Here is a 21,045-nt window from a genome sequence, read left to right on the forward strand (position 1 = left end):
TTGAAATAAAGAAACGATAAATTAATGGAAATTAAAGTGGATGAAAAAACAACTTGCCGCAGGTGGGAACCGAACCAATTCCCCCTATGTTGTCCTTGGTGTCAGTGTTGGCTTCTTATGATATGACTACTAAAAATCGGGCCCCTCGGTTAACCCCCTTTCTTCTCGTTTATTACATAACGAGGGTCTCGAATCCGGCAACACTGATGCCTTCAGGTAGCACAAGTGAGTTTATTGACCAGTTGCTTTCACCCAAAAAAAGATCACGTTCTCGTGACGCCTGCGGCAAAAAGGACGTTCCAATCCGCCGCCAAGGCCTGCGAATGGTGGCGCTGGCTAACACTCCCAGGGTTCTACTAGGACACATAAATACCCAAGAAAGTGGATGGGGAAACAGCGCCACGGTAGCTCAATTGGTAGAACATCGCATGTGAAATGCGAAGGTTGTGGGTTCGGTTCCCACCTGCGGCAAGTCGTTTCTTCATCCACTTTAATTTCCATGAATTTATCGTTTCTTTGTTTCATTTCTTAAGCCCAAGTAATTTCCCCTATGTTGTCCTTGGTGTCAGTGTTTGTTGGCTTCTTATGATTTGTTTTGCATTGTAACACAAATGCATTGTTTTTTTTTCGGTTCTACAAGTAAAGTAAACACTCTTAATTGATGTATAATGATATTATACTGTGTAAATAACTTGTTCATTTCATGTATGATCCTTTTAAGCCTCTGTTATCTATTTACTTATCCCATGTTCCAATGTGTGTATGTTCTCATAGGCTCCGTCAAACTGTTTCCTTGCAGCTTTTAGCCCAGGAGTCCAGTCAGGATAATTTCTGGTAAATAAAGAGAATTTAATTGAACAAATAGTTGGTTCTATTTCAGGCAGGCTTGCTTGGACATCTCTCACAATATCTATGTTATGACTGAACCAAGGCACGACAGACAGATGAATGTCGATGGCGCTGGCTCATAAGTGCTTTTGGGAATAAAAACTAGAGCTCATTCTAAGCCAGACACATGACACGTCTACATGCCACAGCACTCAAGGCTTTGCACAAACATCGCAACAGAGAAAAGATTGACAGTCATCAGAAAACAAGTTTTTTAATAACGCTGGGATCATCACCACCCTTGTGGGCTCGCTTCAAACCATGGTTGCTGTTGCCATTGCCACTGCTGCTGCTGCTGGTGGCACCACCGTTTCTCTTTTGCATGACTGCAGCTGGCAGCGGCAAGTTGGGTCCCTCGGTTGGTGGAGGGCGATTGGCAAAGTACGGCATCTGCAGAGCTTCTGCGCAGGTGCAACGAGACAGTGGATTGATGGCCAGCATGCGTCCGATCACCTCGAGGAGATCGTCTCCGGCAGCGGTGAAGATGTGACGGAAGGGCGTGCCAGGAAAGCTGCGGAACTGCACATAGTCGGGCAATGCTGGCATGCCGGGCCAGTCCTTCTCGGAGGGCGTGCCGAGTGTCTGGAAGATGCGGCTCAACTGGTCCAAGTCGGAGTCTCCGGGCAAGAATGGTACTCGCAGGAGCAACTCGGCCAGAATGCACCCGACTGCCCACATGTCGATGCCGGTGCCGTAGATGCGTGCACCAAACAGCAGCTCCGGTGCACGGTACCACCTGGTTACCACCTGCAAGCCATGGTTTGCTCAGTTTCTGGTTTCTCATACTGCAGTGCCAGCTTGACAGTGGCAGTCAATCTTTTGTACATAAGTGTACACAGTCTGCCCTACCCTCATCGTTTTTACTATTGTCTCTTTCTATCCTTTTCACCCATAGCCCACCCCCCATCTGGTAGCCGCTGTACAGATGTCAGGAGATAGAGCTTTACATTACAGTGTGGCCAACAGAAATTCCCCCAATTCCTATCCCATAGGGCAGGCGATAGAGGACCACTTACTACTAAGTGCTTTGAGGAGCTCATTAGGTACTTTTGAAGTAAGGCTGGCCCACCATGTCCATTCTAGAAAATAAGCTTGTGTATTCCAGACTCATGTAGGCTCTACCTCTTCGTCAACTTTTTAGACTAAGCAGTGCTTACTGCTGTCTTAATTTCACACAAATTCCACAAGCTATCATTTCCTGGTCAGCCCTGTTCAATAAATCACATGGCATTTTTTAACTACCAGCTTCATCTGCAAAATAAGTAAAGCACATTGTTGTGTGTGCATCTCAACATCAGAGACCTTCCTTAGGCTTAGCCTGGTTTCATTGCTTGTCAGCAATTCCAATTGGGAAGAATCAAACAAACAATGATGTCAAGTGCTCAATGATGCAGGCGAAGAAGGGCAATCATTGTAGTGAAATATGTGCGAAAACATAGCAATAGGCTCTTGACACTGCCAAGGCACCGTGTCGGAGCAAGAACTATCAGCGCCTCATGTGGCAAATTGAGTCAACACAGGCAAGGAGGGACCGGTCTGCCCACATTGTGCTGGCATCGAAAATGCATGCATGCTCTTGCTTAGAGCAACAGAAATAAAGCGAATTTTGCTTTGTGACTCCAACCCAATAACAAAATTATTCGCTTTCACCTACGACAAATGTGTACCGCTGGACATGTTCTCAGCGTGAAAGAACATGTCCTTTTTTGTGTGTGTGTGCTGGAATAGCAACATTCGAAGCGATGGAAACGCAAATAAAGTGATTCTTCGGATGTCGCCACACCGTATATGAAGCTGTGCTTTGACAAAGCAATTCAAGAAAGTCTGTGAGCACAACTCGACTTACGTTTCAGCAGCTCGCTCTTTCTTGGCACTGCTTTGATGCTCTTGCGTGCCCTCAATTTTCACTTACGTTAGTGTGTGCAAAGTGATTAGCCACTTCTCGAGCTAATTCATGCAAAGAGGTAATGATAAAGTGTGCCCATTATATTCACACCACTGAAATGTCAATGCTCTGGGCTCCACATGAAAGTGAGCTGGAAAACTGACATAAACCCGTATTTTTGTAATACGGGCCACCTCACGATGGACATCTGGAGCTTTGTCATTACACATTGCAGTGCTATCGCAAGTTGGTGACAGGTGTCACGCTAACCAAAGCTAGTTGAAAAAATATGAATGGAATTAAGTCGTCTCCAGTTGCAAATCAGAGTGAATCAGTCCAGTTATCCAGATACCATCGTTCCATGTAAACAGCACCTCCCAGGCACATATGTTCACTGGATGCTGAAGTAACAGGAGCCTAGCCTGGCCGCCAGCTCGAGAGCAGAGAGGCAACGAAACCGATGAAGCATCGGTGGAAGAATCGAGCGAGACATCAGATCGCCTGGAGCAATGATATTGTTACGTAGGAAGACACCGACGAAAAGCTATTTACAAGTATATTTACAAGGCAATACGCCACAGTTGACCAAGAGGCAACAGCCCGCGCTAGCTTCCAATCGTCGTCTTCGTCTTCTTCCTGCGCGGCTCTTTGTCATTGGGAATACGACCCCGTAGCACTACCCCCGGCGGCAAAAGCGCCGTCCCGGAGCGACTAAAGGCTGGACTCGGAAGCAGTGTAGTAGCTCTTGAGCCTACTGACGTGCACAACATCACTAGACGCCAGAGTAGATGACGAGGTTGAGCTCACAGGAGCAATTTCATAAGTCACAGGTGTCACCTGGCGCAGCACGCGGTAGGGCCCTGTGTACCGCGAAAGGAGCTTTTCGGAAAGTCCAACGTGACGACAGGGCGACCACAGGAGCACGAGTGCACCAGGCGAAAACTGTACGTCACGGTGGCGGGCGTTGTACCGACGCTGCTGCGTGGTTTGCGAGTCCGTCAGTCGAGCACGGGCAAGCTGGCGTGCATGATCGGCGAGGGCGATGGCGTCGCGCGCATACTCGGTTGTTGAGGTCGCAGCAGGAGGAAGTACCGTGTCAAGGGGCAAGGTCGGTTCGCGACCGTAGAGTAGATAAAATGGAGAAAATCCGGTGGTGTCGTGCCGAGAAGAATTGTAAGCAAAGGTGACGTAAGGAAGGGCAACGTCCCAGTCATGGTGGTCCTTCGAAACGTACTTGGACAGCATGTCGGTAAGAGTACGGTTTAAGCGCTCGGTCAGGCCATTGGTTTGAGGATGGTATGAGGTAGTCAGCTTGTGTTGAATAGAGGAGGAACGCACAATGTCGGCGATAACTTTCGAGAGGAAGTTACGACCACGGTCAGTAAGCAGCTGTCGCGGGGCGCCATGCACTAAGATAATGTCACGCAAGAGAAAGTCGGCGACGTCAGTGGCGCAACTGGTAGGTAGAGCCCGCGTGATAGCGTATCGGGTGGCGTAATCAGTTGCGACGGCTACCCATTTGTTCTCAGAGGATGACGTGGGAAAGGGACCGAGGAGGTCTAATCCAACACGAAAAAACGGTTCCACAGGGACGGTGATCGGCTGGAGATGACCGGAAGGTAGCACCTGAGGTGTTTTCCGACGCTGGCAGGGATCACAGGCAGCAACATAGCGTCGGACGGAGCGAGCAAGACCAGGCCAATAGAAGCGGCGGCGGACGCGGTCGTACGTGCGGGTTACGCCAAGATGTCCTGCAGTGGGTGCGTCATGCATCTGAAAGAGCACAGTTTGTCGTAGATGTTTTGGTACGACAAGAAGAAGATCAGGGCCATCAGGGAGGAAGCTCCTTCGGTACAGAATGCCGCCCTGGAGGACATATCGGCGAACGGATGCGTCGGTAGGTGTAGAGCGCAGACGCTTGATGAGTACTCGCAGCGATAGGTCTCGGTACTGCTCATCGGCGATGTTAGCGAAGGCAGACACAGAGAAAATGCCGTCGGTGCTACTACTGTCGGCGTCATCAGGCTCGTCTACCGGGTAGCGAGACAGGCAGTCAGCGTCCTTGTGTAGTCGGCCAGATTTGTAGGTGACAGAGAACGAATATTCTTGGAGGCGTAAGGCCCAGCGACCAAGTCTTCCTGAAGGGTCTTTCAAGGAGCATAACCAACAAAGCGCGTGATGGTCTGTGATAACGGAAAAGGGTCGGCCATATAAGTATGGGCGGAACTTCGCAACCGCCCAAACTAGGGCCAGACAGTCACGCTCAGTGATGGAATAGTTGCGCTCCGCGGGCGAGAGGAGCCTGCTGGCGTAAGCGATAACACGGTCGTGGCCACGCTGGCGTTGTGCCAGTACTGCGCCAATTCCGTGACCGCTGGCATCAGTACGGACTTCGGTAGGCGCAGAAGGATCGAAATGGGCCAGAACGGGAGGCGTTGTGAGAAGATCGATGAGAAGCGAGAATGCAGAGGCCTCGTTATCGCCCCACTGGAAAGGGGCGTCTTTTTTCAAAAGCTCGGTTAGTGGTCGTGCTATGGCCGCGAAATTTTTGACGAAACGGCGGAAGTACGAGCAAAGGCCGAGGAAGCTGCGCACATCCTTGACACACTTCGGAACAGGGAAGTGCGTAACAGCATGGATCTTGCCAGCGTCCGGTTGCACTCCGTTCGCGTCAACGAGATGTCCAAGGAGGGTAATCTGGCGACGGCCGAATTGGCACTTCGATGCGTTGAGTTGCAGACCGGCTCGCCGAAAAACGTCCAGGACTGCTGAGAGGCGCTCGAGGTGCGGAGCGAATGTTGGGGAGAATACTATAACGTCGTCCAAGTAGCACAGGCACGTGGACCATTTGAAACCGTGAAGAAGGGAGTCCATCATGCGTTCAAAAGTGGCAGGAGCGTTACATAGGCCGAACGGCATCACCTTGAATTGATAAAGACCGTCGGGTGTTACAAAGGCAGTCTTCTCGCGGTCGAGATCGTCCACGGCAATCTGCCAATAGCCGGAGCGAAGGTCAATAGAGGAGAAATAGCGAGCACCGTGGAGGCAGTCAAGGGCGTCATCAATCCGAGGTAGGGGATACACGTCCTTTTTGGTAACCCTGTTAAGGTGCCGATAATCCACGCAAAAGCGCCATGAGCCATCCTTCTTTTTTACCAGCACAACCGGTGACGCCCATGGACTACATGACGGTTCAATAATGTTCTTGGCAAGCATTTTGCGAACTCGGTGTGAATCACTTGACGGTCAGCCGGTGATACTCGATACGGGCGGCGATGAATAGGAGGAGCATCGCCGGTATTAATGCGATGTTTAACAGCTGTTGTTTGGGCCAAAGGACGATCGTTGAAGTCAAAAATATCTTGGTAGGAAATCAGAACGCGGTAGAGCGCACGAGCGTGCGTGGAGGGCATGTCGGGTGCAATCATTTTCTGTAAGTTGGCGAAGGTACAAGTTCCCGACTGCGATGGTAGAGGAGGATCGGTTGAATTGTCGTCTATTGAAATCGATGCTACAGAGTGATCCTCGAATGAGCAAAGTTGGGCCAGAGACATCCCGCGTGGCAGCACTTGTGGCGTCAAGGCAAAATTGACCACTGGCAGGCAGACGCAATTCGCCGTAATAGATAAAATAGTATGAGGTAGTGTGATCCCGTGTGTAAGGAGGACGTCTTGCATAGGAGCCGCGATGTAGTGACCGTCGGGCACTGGTGGGGATGACACGAAGTCAACGTAAGTCAGCGCCGAAGGTGGCAAGCGCACGAAGTCGACGGAACTGAGGCGAGGAAGGTGTGCTTCAGCGGGATCCAGAACAGGCAGGTCGAGGCGGAGAGTACTGGCGGAGCAATCGATGAGAGCAGAATGTGCGGAGAGGAAGTCGAGGCCGAGGATGATGTCGTGAGGACAGTGAGCGATGACTGTGAATAGCACGGTAGTGGAGCGATCGGCGAAGGAGACGCGGGCGGCACACATACCAATTACGGGGGCTGTTCCGCCATCGGCGACACGGACAACAGGCGTCGTGGCGGGCGTGATTATTTTCCTCAGCCGGTTACGAAGATCCGCGCTCATTACCGACAAATGCGCCCCAGTGTCTATGAGAGCTGATACAGGAACACCGTCGACTTGCACGTCAAGAAGGTTCAGATGAGTGGGCAACGTCAGGAGAGGATTTGGCGGCGTAGGGAGCAATGCAGTGTCACCTCGAGGCGCTGCATCGTCTAGTTTTCCGGCTGGGAGCGGCGGCCGAAGGGAGTCGGCGAATAGGAACGACGGGGCTGGGGAGAGCGAGATTGGCATCGTTGGGGCGAAGGCGAACGAGAATAGGGGCGGTTCGGCGCAGGAGAATCGGTGGCGACATTATCTGAGCGGGCAGCATAGGGACGAGAAAGGCCACCTGGGGGGCGAGAGTAGGCAGTATATGGAGACTGGTTCAGGGAACTCCAGCGACTGCGGCAGTGCCGAGAAATGTGCCCAATTCGATGGCAGTGAAAACAAATTGGCTTGTCGTCTGCAGTGCGCAATTCAGAGGGGTTGCGGAAACGTGGTGGGCAAGAAGGTGCAGGACGGGGTGGAATCGAAGATGCCGGGTGGGGATCAGGGCGATGGGCCGAGCAGATGGTGTGAATACCCATGTTGGCGAACTCCTGGCGGACAACTGCCTGGATCAGGGAAACAGTGACTGCGGGTGCATTGGAGGGGCTGGAGTCGAACGCAGCCGGATAGGCGGCCTCGATCTCACGCCGGACAATCCTGGTAACATCGCCAGTGTTGTTGGGACGAGGAGCGTCGGCACAGGAAGATGTCGCTGGGGTGTTGGGCAGACGGGCAAACTGTTGGTCGATACGTCGGCTTTTAGCTAATTCCAGGCGGCGGCACTCTTTTATAACTGCATCCACCGTCGCGACGTTGTTAAATACGAGCAAGTTGAAGGCGTCATCGGCAATGCCCTTGAAGATGTGGGAGACCTTGTCGGACTCAGTCATGTGTGCGTCAACTTTGCGGCATAGAGCCAAGACGTCCTGAATGTACGTGACGTAGGGCTCCGTTGACGTCTGCACACGACCGGAAAGCGCCTTCTGCGCGGCAAGTTGGTGACCGTAGGGGTTGCCAAACAAGTCTCGAAGCTTTTCCTTAAGCGAATCCCAACTGGTCAGCTCATCTTCGTGCGTCCGATACCAAACTCGAGGTGTGCCACCGAGGTAAAAGACGACGTTGGCGAGCATGATAGTTGGGTCCCACCGGTTATTGCGGCTGACGTGTTCGTAAAGGCTGATCCAGTCCTCGACGTCTTCCCCATCCTTTGCCGAGAACACGCCAGGGTCACGGGGAGCGGAGAGGGTGATGGAGGTCGTTGAAGTGGCAGCAGGTGTCGGAGCCGGTGGAGTCGGGTTGGCGTCGCCGGGAGCCATGAAGGTAGGCTCGACGGACCGTCCACTGCGAAGCTCCGTGACGAGGTACAGGGAACGTCCACCTCCACCAAATATGTTACGTAGGAAGACACCGACGAAAAGCTATTTACAAGTATATTTACAAGGCAATACGCCGCAGTTGACCAAGAGGCAACAGCCCGCGCTAGCTTCCAATCGTCGTCTTCTTCCTGCGCGGCTCTTTGTCATTGGGAATACGACCCCGTAGCAATATACAGAAGATGTTAATCCCAATTTACTAAACAATTTTCTCGTCTGAACACGACAACGAAGACCTCTCAGCCAAGCCTCTTTGGACAGGCAAAAGAATGATGCAAACGTCCGGCGATGCAATAAGGAATGTCAACGTATGAGTACCAGTCACAGCCACTGGTGATTTGAGGACTGCCAGCTAAACAAGGCCCATGATGCAAAATGGAAGCACAAGTGTCGACTCACGTGTTCCAAAAATATGAATTCTGTTACTGAACACGCCATATACCATGCTGGGCCCTGAGTGGTTCCAAAGTCGCGAACTGCACTGTCTTACAAGGTCCGCCCAATGGCAGCGCTTCTGCTGCGACAGGTGGCGCCAAAGAAGACCTTGTCTTCTTTGTCGACTTCAGGCCAACTTAGGGCTCATGGAACCTGGGTATCTGGCTGCCACTTTCCAATCACTTTATAAAATAAGGTGATTTGAGACCTTCTAGTGCATGTTGTAAAATGAAAACGGCATCAAAATGAGGCTTGGAATGAAAAAGATGCGCCATGTTAGTGTATGGAACAGCAATAATGCATAATTAGGGCAAAAAACACCAAAGATAAACCTAGATGTACTTGTTCAAACTGTGCGCGCCTAAAACTGAAACGAGAAGTAGGCATTACTCAAAGAAAATAATGGCCGCAGCCTAAAAAATGTGGGCTGATTCCGAAGGTGGTGCAGTCTAAACAACAAACCACATGGTACACTAATGCATCCAAGAAGACCTTGTCTTTCTTTGATGTCAACTGCTGTTGACTCGCCTTCTTTTATCTACACAATTCCTACACCATTGTAGTGTCATTACTGCAAGGGATGAGGGGTGCATAGACAAAGTCCACATAGTTTGAATACATAGCTGGGCCAATAAACTGCTGGAGAATCAAAATGCAAAATACAATATAAAATGGCACAATTTGTACAAAAATAAAAGTACACTATCATAAGTTACAATATGCAAAATCTTTTCATGTGGTTAGACTGAAAATGCATGGCACTATTTATTTCGCTTAGCCACAAGTAATCTTCAACCACGCTTCTTCAGCCAGGGACAGTTCAGAGCTCAAAAGAGTTGAAATTGAGAAAGTGCCTTCCAGAGACTAGGTGGCATTCACCTTTATTATTATTTTTTTTACTATAACTTCAGGAGTGGGTCTGTGGACAGGACTTCATGGTGGCAGCAAAACTTTACAGGGCAGTCAATTTGGAGAACTGCGACTGCATGCTCACCTATTCGATGAGTGTAATGGGGGGGACCAGGACAAAACATCATCACAACACTCAACACAGGATGACCAAACAAGGCTCATTGCCTACATCAAGCAATACCTAGCCCCCCATCGCAAAGAAGACTGACAAGCCCCCGGACATGGACCCAACACAATCCAGACATAACCACGCCACCGCCAAGGAAGCCACAACAGGCAACGTAAGGGTCCCCACATCAGTGTTAAGCATCAGCATAAAAATAAAGCTTTCATTCAGTCTAACAGCATCTCTTTAAGCTGGTTCAAAGAAATAAAGTGCTCAGCTTAATATCCCACATTGTGAGCATTGCCACAGTGGCTGTGGACTTCTGCTGCCGAGCAGTAGTTCGACTCCCAGCTCCGGTGGCTGCATTCCAAGGGAAGCAGAATGCAAAAACGTTTTGGGTGCAAGTCAAAGAAACCCAGGCGCTCCAAATTAATTCACAGTCCGCCACTATGGCATCTTTTCGTGGCCTGTATGTTACTTTCGAATGTTAAGCTCCAACAATTAATCAAACATAGATATCCAAATGCCATCATGGTCAAACGCACAGGTAAAACCTGCAGCTTCCGGCATTACTGCAGCTATGCTCCCCATGAAAGCCACGAGCTCTTGAGCTCCTGGCTTGCATGGTCAACGGATCATGCAAGTCACAAGCTCCACGATAACAACTCAACGGGATAATAATTCTGTTCGTCTGTTGTACATGAAAACAATACTGGAACCATAGTGAGAGTTGGGCAAGTTCGGCCATCCTGATGGCAACACGCAGGCGACGTGGACAAAAGAACGTAAACATTCCTTTCGTACCATTACTCCGTGTTTTGTCGTTGTCCTGCACTTTTTATCCTAGATACTATTCCTTCGAGTGCAATCACAGCTGTAGCTTTGATAGAACCTGGTGAAATAATTTTGCTGCGTTTAAATGGCAAGGAACATTTTTGTTTCTATCTTTCTTGAAAGCCTCCGGCGACTGTTCATACCTGGTGGGTATAGATGCGTGTGGGTGAGCCGAAGAACTTGGCAAGGCCGAAATCGGCGATTTTGAGCACACCCCGGTCATCGAGCAAGAGGTTGTTCGGCTTCAAGTCACGGTGTAGAATCCAGTTCATGTGCAGATATTCCAGTCCCTGTAACGTTTGCAGGGTGTAGGACTTGATGTGGCCCGCAGTCAACACGATGCTCGTGTCCTTGATTATGGCTTCCAGGTCGGTTACCATGAAGTCGAACACAAGCGACACGTTGGACCGGTGCCCGAAGACATCGTAGAGACCTATGATATTCGGATGAGAGAGCTCCTGCAGCAGCTTGATCTCACGCAATGCCGTCCGGTTGATGCCATCTTTAGCTTCCGCTCGTGTTCCTAGCTTGATTTTCTTCACGGCGACTATCTCGTCTTTGACAACGTCCCTCGCCTTGTAGACTGTGGCGAACTGCCCCTCTCCGAGGAACTCGATCTTCTCATACCTCTTTGTCCTGTCGTCGGACATGGTTAGAGGCGATACGAACCGCGCACAAATATAACTTTGCTGCTGCTGACTTTATGGCATGGCTAGCATCGTGGCTAGTGCTCGTAATCCACACAACAGCATTTATCCACGATGTGCCGGCACAAACATCACTCGCCATCAAAACACGCATGCAACGCACGTCTACTTGGCTTGCGGATTGTCTGCTAACGACTACTACCGCACCCAACTCGGGAATCGTTTCGTATAAAACCTACAAAGACTTGTAATATGCATAACTATGCATATTCTTAAAATAAAAATAATCATAATAACATAATTTGTTTCAGTAAATGTTCTACAGCACTATATGTGCGCGCCACGGAGGAATATGAGTGGAACCGTAGGAACCGTATTGTAGGAACCGTAGGAGAGTGCCAAGTTGTGCCGCTACCAACACTAGAGCGATTAGAGTGTACCATGAGTGTACTCTGGTGCACTCTGGTCTACTAGAATGGGGGAGTGGGTTCAACAGAGAACCACGGCAAGCATAGAGTTAGTAGAACAACTCTAGAGGAAAAGCTGGGCCGGAAAAGTGGGAACCTCTAGGGCGCCGCCCTGTTGCTACTGGTCAATGTGGCCAGCGCAATTACTATTGAAAGAGCTGAGAACAAGTACAGGTCACCTTATGCTTTGTCACCTAAAAACGCATACCTGATGGCTTTATGAAGGTGGTACGTTAATATTAAGTTTACAGAAAGCGATCGCTAAGTCCGTGACTTATATAAATCACGATGTACGCATTCATGCAATAAAGGATGGCGCGAATTTCGGTTTCGAATCTGTTTTTTGGATGCGTAGTAGTTTCGTTTGACATGCGATCGCGCGTCGACATCGGACGCTATGACACACTCGTGCCTTATGTGCCACCGAAGCCCCGAAGTGGTCTCGCATATACCTTCACATGTAAGTAAACGAATTTATCTCCTTGTTGAGAATATCACGCGAGTAGGCAGCTCTTGTGGTACATCACAATCGTTCGAGAAGCGTCACAGTAGAGCATTTTTCTGCATGCGGAGCGGTGTTTTTATTTGCAGGTTTCCCTTCAGTAGGAAATTGCTGGACAGGCGGACCAGCGCACCGGAATTGTACTGGCGAAGCCACAAGCAACTAATATAATATAATATTTGGGGTTTTACGTGCCAAAACCACTTTCTGATTATGAGGCACGCCGTAGTGGAGGACTCCGGAAATTTTGACCACCTGGGGTTCTTTAACGTGCACCTAAATCTAAGCACACGGGTGTACCACAAGCAACTCAAAGAATCTGTTTAATTGTTGCACTTTGAACAATCATGCTTCTACAAAGGCCACAGCAGAAAAACAGCCTGATGACCGAGTATTTCTGTGTCACGAAGTAATCAAGAGGCGAGTGCCTAATGCGGACGAAATAGAGTGCATCGAGACTTAGAACGACAGAAAGCTGAGCTAGTTCGTAAGGATTCATTATGCAAAACAGGTGAGGCGTGCAGACAGGACACAAGAGTAGAGAAGTGGGCGGCGCGCGTGTTGTTTGCTTGTAAATACTCTACTCTTGTTTCCTGTCTACACGCCTCACCTCCGTTTTGCATAACGAGTGCATCAAGCCACATATTAATAGCTTAGGCGTTTTATTAACTGTGCAATATTTTCAACACTTCCTTGCATGCCATTTCATGTGGCATATCTTTTCTGGTCACAAATTTGTGCAGCGAATCTATTTGCATGATCGACTCCGGGCCTGTAGGACCGTTCACTTGCACTTGATGCTGAGTCTTTTACATGTACCCATAAACTGCAGATATGCACATCAGATCCCTGCGAGCACTTTCAAAATTCAATTATTTTCGACAACAGGCACATATGCAATACTGACATAATCCGGAATACCACTAAGCAGCTGGGACACATTTTTGTTGACCATACTCGCAGGTAAAATAAGTACATCATGTGGACAGCTCCAGCTCATTTTCCTTAAGTCAGTGTGTACAAGGGTTATGCAAAAATAATTTTTTTCTCGCGCGCCGATTATTTTGCTTTATAAGCAAGAGAACCCACCACGTTAGTGTAACGTATCTTGTGCATCACACTAATATGTGCTTTCATTTACCAAGTGAGATGAATTACTTTTATGGCTCATTCAGTCATATCACACTGCAAGCTGCATTCATCAATCTTCAATGGGATTTTGCAAATGTTTAATGAAACATGTTTCCCTTTTATGCAGATATGCAATGGCAAGCCCTTCCGTGTGTTCCAAAGGTAAAATTTAAGCTCTAAATTAAAGAAGACATTTCTAGTCAGAAACAAGCAAAAATAGTGAATGCAGAGTATCAGAAGCCCAAGGTACAGAAATTATGAGAAGTGTCGAATGATTTTAAGGAAAGAGTCGTATTTAAAAATGCAAGACCCTTTAGTGGAAGTCAAGCAAGTCAATATAGGTAGAATACTCTGCAAAATTATGCGAGTGAGGGGATGTCAAACAATGGGTCAGGAAATGCATTGTTTTTCTGCAAAACAAAAGCTGATTGCCATTACATAAGTCACTTTAGCATCATGATAAATTCAGAAATAAACCAAAAAACAAGACACGCAAAAATAAACAAAACATTTAATGATATTTCAGCAGAACTTTTTGTTGGGCTAGTTGGTGCATATTACTGAAGTACTATAGTGCCAAACAGACGACACAAGAAGAAGAGACACGGACATAAGCGCTCGTCCGTGTCTCTTCTTGTGTCGTCTGTTTGGCGCTATAGTACTTCAGCCATTTAATGATGCTCTCTCCACACTGGGATAAATAAAAACAAACACATCACATCTAATGTGGACATATCAGATGCCTTGTGAAACATAAAGGAACAATTCAGTTTCGAGCTATGGCACTTGCCGCATAGATGTGGGGGGGCCTTGCACCAATAGTGATAGTTACCGCTGCATCTAGAAATTGAAAGCATTCGTGCAGACAAGGATGATTCTTTATATTTTTGGCTACCACTTCAAATGCCTCCACCAAGTGTTACAATGCTGCACGTAACCATACTAAGGATCTTGCAACAACACCTGCAGGTAAAAAGCAGAAGCAGTCAAAGTGCTGGTGTGTTCTGGACACTATGTTTGAAAACTTTTAGGCAAGAAGAGTGCAAGAAGCAGACATAACTGCATTCATTTCCATAACTCCCCATTTAAATGGCCTTTTCTTTTTGCTTAGACAATGCCTACGCCTAGCCACAGCAGCTCCCTCATACAGACTCCGCAAACCAAGAGGCCGTGGAGGCAAATGCAGGTAAGAGGCAATAAGCAATAGCACTGGTATCGACATTCATCTAATTTCTTTTTATTTCGTTTAGGCAGCCAGCACACCTCGAACAGCCACCTTGACTGCAGGTGTGTCACCCTAGTCGCCAAGGAAACATTTGAGGGAAAGTGACAGGCAATGTGAACAGCCACTCCTCCATGTAAACAATACTCTTTCTCTCGGATGACTCCTACGCCTCACCACGCCAGCACACTTGTGCACAAAGATGCCGCAGAGGCACGTGCAGGTCAGAGGCAAGAAGCAGTGGCACTGGTGTCGACATTTACCCAATTTCTTTTTCTTACACTGAGGCAGCCAGCACACCTCGAACAGCCACCTCGACTGCGGGTGTGTTAGTTGATCCCTGTTGTACATATGCTCATAATAAACTTCAGTGAACTTGAACTTCATAATAAACTTGAAGGCAAATGGTACATTGATGCATTGTATTTTTGAACATTTATTGTACACATACAATATATGTTATACTTTGCAGTGCTACAGAGCGTATTTTGAAGCTTCCCCCTATATTTTGCACCTTTAATTACGTATGTGTTGTGTGGCCCTCAATGCAGTTCATGTTGTAGCAGCTGCTTTGTCTGTGTATCGCACATTGGCTTAAGCTCGTGATATCCACATACTTCTCTCACATATACAAAATAAAGTTCTATGTAGTCCTCAGTGTTACAACAAAAAATGAAAGTAAACAATCCGATCGTGGAATTATGTTTATTACAGTGATTCCTACGACAGTTACTGACAAGTTGACAACTTGAACTGGTCAATCGGTCCATAGCCTCCTCTATTTTTCAAAAATAAAGGAGCCTATGATCCGTCATGGCAAGGAATTGTATGTATACATAAAAAAAAGGGGGTATGTGTGTGTTTGTAGTGGGGGTATAGGATTAGGGCGGTACGAAAAAATGTACCAACACCGTCCTCTAGACCCATTCCGTTGAGGTACCGTAACAAAACGTATTATGCATAAAGTTCATACAACCAACTCTGATATTACTACAGACGCCAGGCGACGCGAGCTACATTTGTCATGATGCATTCGCGACTGCACCGGATGCCCTCCACATTATTCTCGTTAATCGTGCTCACTGCGCCGAGGCAAAAGAAAGACCATGGGCGCAGGTGCCTTTAAAGTATCTCGACCTTGCGAGGCACGGCTGCGCGTGCCAGGGGAGCTGTCCGTGCGAACACTCCCTGGCACACACCTGCCTCGGCGGCCCCAACCTACGTACCGTTCTGCTTCGAGCTTTGATCCCCCCACTGTCCCTCGGGTGCCCTGGAGTTCCTGCGCCGCCTGCTCTACTACCATCTCAGGTGCTCTCCTGAGACTTCCGTTTGTCGGTTACATGTGCCCTACAGCTGGATCATTACTTATAATAATAAAAAACCCGATCTATCGTCACGACGATAGATCGCGAAAGCGGCTTTTGCAACATACCGCGCCCGTGCGAAGATAATTACGGAACGCCAACGAGGAATCTGACCACAGCTTCGAGCTCGTAACGTCGTCGAGTGACACTCCTGCAACAGGCGTGACCGCTGAAAACCGCATACCGCCAGAAGCTTGAACAGGATCATCCCTCGGTTGCATAACTTCCAGCTCTACGGCCAACATGGACCACACCCACACCATCCCGCAACATAGAATAAAGAACCGACTTATGAAGCCCAAACACACGGCTGCACGCACACATCACAACACTTCAAGCGAGACGCCATGCTGCTACGCTGCTACTGTTGCTGGATTAAAACTGACTACTGTCACCAAGTCTAGCAAGCGTCTCAAGAGCTGGCAACCTCGGCGCGTAGCAACATGGCGGCGCTCTTGAGGTTCCCGATTTTAATGCATGGGCCCTATGGGTAGCTTGTCCTCTAGAGTCAGTATAGTAACTCTATGACGGCAAGCGGCGAAAGTAACTAAACTAGCTCCGGCTTCCTTTCTTTGGATCACTGTCACTCCATACATGTGAAGCTGAATAGGAAAAACGGGTGCTTGGAAACGCTGTCACGCTGTTACGTTGTCGCAGGTCGTGTGCGGCGGTGTTTTCATTGGGCACGTCGGTGACTTGCTGCTTTACCTGCTGTAGAAACGTTTAATTGTGCCGTTATCGCAAATGGCGTCGCTGGATGTGGCCGCTATGCCGGCGTGGATGCCTGCGAGCGACTTGGAAAGCGCTGCTTCTTTTGATGTCTACACCGCGGCAAGTTTTGGCGACGTGTCGCGTCTGCGAGACCTCTTGAACACGAGGCAAGTTCGGAGAGCCCGTGCCTCTTAATGGCATGCTGCGCGGGTCGGCCTGTTTGTAGTAAGCGTGGCATTTGTTATGCGTGTGTCTGCTCGCATACTGCGTGCGCAAATTTCGCAATGTTCGATATTTTGCTGTACACACCGTTACCGAATTTTCCGCTACACACAGCGTAATACCGTATTTGCTAACAAGTTTTAGCAATGCATAATCCATGTTATTGGCTAGGGGCAAAACAGCGATCAGCTCGGATTCATTACCGAAAGGTGCGACTCGGCAGACAATGCCAACCATGTCTTTTCTGGTTCGTGAATTATTTGCTTGTTTATTTGGCTTACTTTATTATTTGAACCAAATTATTTGACCTTTCTATTTAGTTTGCATTACTATTTGAACCAAGCAACAAATAAGAGTTGGTTTTGTGCTTGCTCATGGTTTGCTGCGCGCCAAAGTAGCCTACATCAAGCCTTGCCAAGACAAGCTCTCTCTACTTTTAATCGCATGGTTTGAATCCTTTGTGGTCTGCCCAGGCGCCAAGCAAGCAATCCCGCTTATTTGTCTGATTTCCTTTAGTTGCGTTTTAAGTGCGTGTCTACATCAGCGATGCCGTACAGCGTGCTTCATGACGGGCTGCTGCTGCAGTCGCTGCACTGGAGAGAAATAGAAGACCTGTACTTGCTCCGAATGGCGGGATCTTCGGAACCACGGCGGGATCTTCAGAGGCACGGCCTGCTTGATTTGGAGCGCATGGACAGCGCCACGTTCTACCGGTCATTCAGGTTCCAGAAAGCGGACCTGGACGATCTGACGGCAGCTCTACTGATTCCCGAAGAGGTGGAGAGCGCCCAGCGGGTTCGAGTTGCAGGCCGCGAAGCGCTGTGCATGACGCTGCGGCGTCTCGCCGACCCGAACCGCCTGTGCGACCTCGAGGTGCTCTTCAGCCGCCACAGTTCGGTGATATCAAGTGTAGTGGGGAAAGTTTTGTCTCACATCGAGTACCACTTTGGGCACCTCCTTGCTGACCTCACAGCACACAGGTGGCTCAACGTGCAAAACCTGGAACTGTTTTCCCGGGTAAGAACATGCTGTCACCTGAAGTGTGAATCACCGATTGCTTATTTCTTTTTAAGAGAAGCTTTCTTTGCTTTTCCCGCGGCTGTCTTGTACATTGCGTCTGTAATGATTGAGAGCGTGTAGAATGTGCAAAAAGGTGAGGCGCGCAGACAGTGCACAAAAGAAGTGGACAACACTAACGCCTCTTCTCTTCTCTTGTGTCCTGTCTGCACTCCTCACCTTTTTTTGGATAATGAATCCCTACCAACTAGCTCAGCTTACTGTCGTCGTGTAGAATGTATACGCGGGAGAGGACAAAGGCAACGTTGAAAAGCATGCCCCTTAGTGCCCCTTTAATAATAATAATAAAAAAGTGCCAGCCGGGTGCACGGTCTGCTTAATTTGGAGCACATGGACAGTGCCTTCTTTACCAATTATGCCACTTACACTGTTTTCTTTAAAAATTGTATTATAGATTGAGAACGGGCTACACAGCACACAAATCAACAATGGAAACTGTAACCAAGTAGTACTGTAAAGGGCAGTCAGTTTCTTGAAAGGGGGCAACCCAGTCAGGGGCAGATGGCTGAAGAGTGTGGTGCTCGATGAATTCATAGATTGTGCATCAACATCGTCATGCAGAAGGATTGAAGCAGATAGAGTGATTGTGAAGAGGAAGAGCTACCATTCTTCACAATCACTCTCTCTCTCTCTGCTGTAATCCTTCTTAGCATATGGAGATGTTATATGCTAAAAAGGATTACAGCAGAGAGTGAGTGAGCATCAAAAGGTACACCACGTTCTTTCTCAACAAAGGAACCTGATAGTGTGTGGGTATAAAAAAAAAATGTTTTCAAAACGCACTGTAGTTTATGCCAAAAGAACATTGCATTGGTTTGGGAGTAGTATGGGAGTACAGCTTAATCAAACCATGACAGCGATGCAGAACAAATGCCGCCGCAATCTGAGCCGTTAAAAGGACATCGTGAGGCACAGAAAATACATTCTGCTTGTCCACGCCAGATACTACTGGTGTGGGTGTTATCATGCGACTTCAAAGAGAAACTTCACTAGCCCCACTGTCTAACATTGCACCACATTCACCAAGAAAGTCAACCCCAAGGATCATGTTGGGAGTGGTGTGTTCCAAAACAACAAATTCATTTGGAAAATCTTGTCCACCCACACTCACTATAGCAGAGCAAAGTCCAATGGGCCGCAGCGGTTCACCCCGAACTCTACGAAAAGTAGACTTTTGGTCCCATGCAAATATTTTGTGTCCAAGACGATTCTTAAACAAAACACTCATTACAGAGACTGTGGCACCGGTATTGACTGAGACATCAGACATTGATTTGCTATGCCAATCCCTAGCAAACAATAAACACAAGCTGCCGAATGCACCGGTTTTTCTTTTCGGAGATTTTAATTACCCCCAGATTAACTGCAGTATGCTGTTTGTATCAACAAGGACCTTTTCTACTGAAGCAATGCAGTTTCTTGAAGTAACAGAAGATTTCAACCTCCAGCAGATGATAGCATGCCCCACCAGAGGCGATAACATACTCGACTTCTTACAAGTCACCTGGATGACATTACCGCGATACCTGGCTTCAGTGATCATTGTCGCCTGCACATTGTTATTCATCTTCCACTGAGTAAGAAATCATCTACCCAAAACCTAATCTCTGACTACCGGAAAGGTAACTATGAGGCTATAAACAGTGGACTAGAGTCATTTTGGCAAAACTTTCAGACCACTTTTTCGTCACGCTCAGTGAACTCCAACTGGGAGCTATTTAGAAACGCAATGTTAAAGCTAAAAGATAAGTACATACCCACTATTGTCGCAAAATCAGACTATAACAACCCTTGGTTCACTAAACGTGTAAAATCTCTTCCTAAATGTAAAAAACGTCTCTGCATCACAGTACGGCACTAAAGTAGACATTCCCCACGACATAAGAAAGCAGCTTATTATCCCACCGCTACCCAAAAACATGCATCCCGAACACCACAGGGAAAGGCGGGAGGAAAGGGCAAGGGCTACACAGAGGAGATTCCAACGCTCTCAGGACGTGGTGTACGTCGACGCCGCAGAGTACACGACTACTCAGAATATGTGTATCGTTGCAGTGAACTCGCAAGGTGAGCGTAAGGTCAGCGGATCTATTACAACTAACAGAGCCGAGGTGGCTGAGGAATCGGCCATTGCTCTCGCAATGGTTTCCACACTGGCCACGATAATAGTCAGTGATTCTAAAACCGCCATTTTAAATTACGCAAAGGGACGCATCTCGCCGGAATCACAACGTATCCTGGCAAACTTTCGCGGTGAGCGGGTTGTCCATATCATCTGGGCGCCTGCGCACTCCTCTCTCCCCGGCAATGAGGCGGCCGACACCATGGCTCGAGGACTCGCAAACTGAGCCACCGGGGCGCCGCGGTTGGGGCTGACAGGGGACCGGATGGTTGGCTACAGGGATATAACTAATCATTACAGATTGGGGAGGGTGCGTTTTCCTCCCGCACACCCATCACTTGATAAGCAGCAGGCGGTGGCATGGCGCCTCCTTCAAACAAATACATATCCGAACCCGGTGACTTATAATCATTATTACCCAGACCAATATTCGGCCAATTGTAAACTTTGTCAAGAAAGGGCGGACCTGGATCACATTATCTGGGCCTGCCCTCGGGCGCCACGACAGGGCCGAAAAATTCAGGATCTGAAGCAGTGGGAGACCGTGTTGCTCAGCTCGGCCCCCGAAGACCAACTTTTGGCTGTCCAGCAGGCCGAGGATGCCGCTAGAGCTCAAGGGCTTCTGGCCGCCATCTAGGCGGGGTTGGCCCCCCCGCGAATCTGCCGGCTATATAAATAAAGGTTATTTCTCTCTCTCTCTCTGCAGGAAAGCAAATCAAAGTAATAACACTGCAGCGTGGGAAAGGTATCGTGCATGCATAAAATTGTATATTCAGGAGGTCAGTCAAGCCAAAAATAAATTTAACAGTCACGATCTACTCTCCATTCTCCAATCAAATTCATATAATTTTGGCGCATGCTCTCCACTAAAGACAGATCTAACACCATCGAACTCGTTGACATCTATGGTGAACCTATCCATAATGATGAATGTGCAACCGCCCTAAATAACTACTTTTCTTCTGTATTTACTGCTCCCATTCACGGATCTGACCTGCTCACACTTACTGCTTCAGTGCAAACTATGCCAGACCTAGACATATACGCGGAGGG

General features: G+C 48.3%; 2 protein-coding genes and 1 non-coding gene across 8 annotated transcripts in view; 2 read left to right on the forward strand and 1 right to left on the reverse strand.

The window, feature by feature from the left end:
• The first annotated feature begins 398 nt into the window (after nt 1-398).
• On the forward strand, nt 399-471 carry TRNAS-UGA (transfer RNA serine (anticodon UGA)). The gene has a single exon. It is a non-coding gene; the product is annotated as a tRNA-Ser (tRNA).
• Nucleotides 472-1,076: 605 nt separating this feature from the next.
• On the reverse strand, nt 1,077-11,374 carry Cdk7 (Cyclin-dependent kinase 7). The gene is made up of 2 exons (XM_065448110.2): nt 10,671-11,374; nt 1,077-1,635 (listed from the first exon to the last, which is right to left on the reverse strand). Exons 1-2 carry the CDS (start codon nt 11,175-11,177, stop codon nt 1,087-1,089), a joined length of 1,056 nt encoding a protein of 351 aa, XP_065304182.1. The 5' UTR covers nt 11,178-11,374; the 3' UTR covers nt 1,077-1,086.
• Nucleotides 11,375-16,370: 4,996 nt separating this feature from the next.
• LOC135915120 (ankyrin repeat and SAM domain-containing protein 3-like) overlaps nt 16,371-21,045 on the forward strand; it is a 96,042-nt gene continuing 91,367 nt past the window's right edge. For 2 of the 6 annotated variants that reach the window (XM_070536849.1, XM_065448112.2), the window contains exon 1: nt 16,371-16,738. In XM_070536849.1, coding sequence (XP_070392950.1) covers nt 16,605-16,738 — 134 coding nt within the window. In that variant the 5' untranslated portion in view covers nt 16,371-16,604. The other 4 variants (XM_065448111.2, XM_065448113.2, XM_070536848.1 and 1 more) reach the window with 3 other exon arrangements.

This window comes from Dermacentor albipictus, chromosome 4, assembly GCF_038994185.2.
Source record: "Dermacentor albipictus isolate Rhodes 1998 colony chromosome 4, USDA_Dalb.pri_finalv2, whole genome shotgun sequence".
Taxonomy (NCBI): Eukaryota; Metazoa; Arthropoda; class Arachnida; order Ixodida; family Ixodidae; genus Dermacentor; species Dermacentor albipictus.

Coding starts and splice junctions, on each gene's coding strand:
- Cdk7 (XM_065448110.2), bottom strand. CDS start 11,177: ATGTCCGACGACAGGACAAAGAGGTATGAGAAGATCGAGTTCCTCGGA. Junction 1,636..10,670: donor CACGCATCTATACCCACCAG/GTATGAACAGTC, acceptor CATGGCTTGCAG/GTGGTAACCAGGTGGTACCG.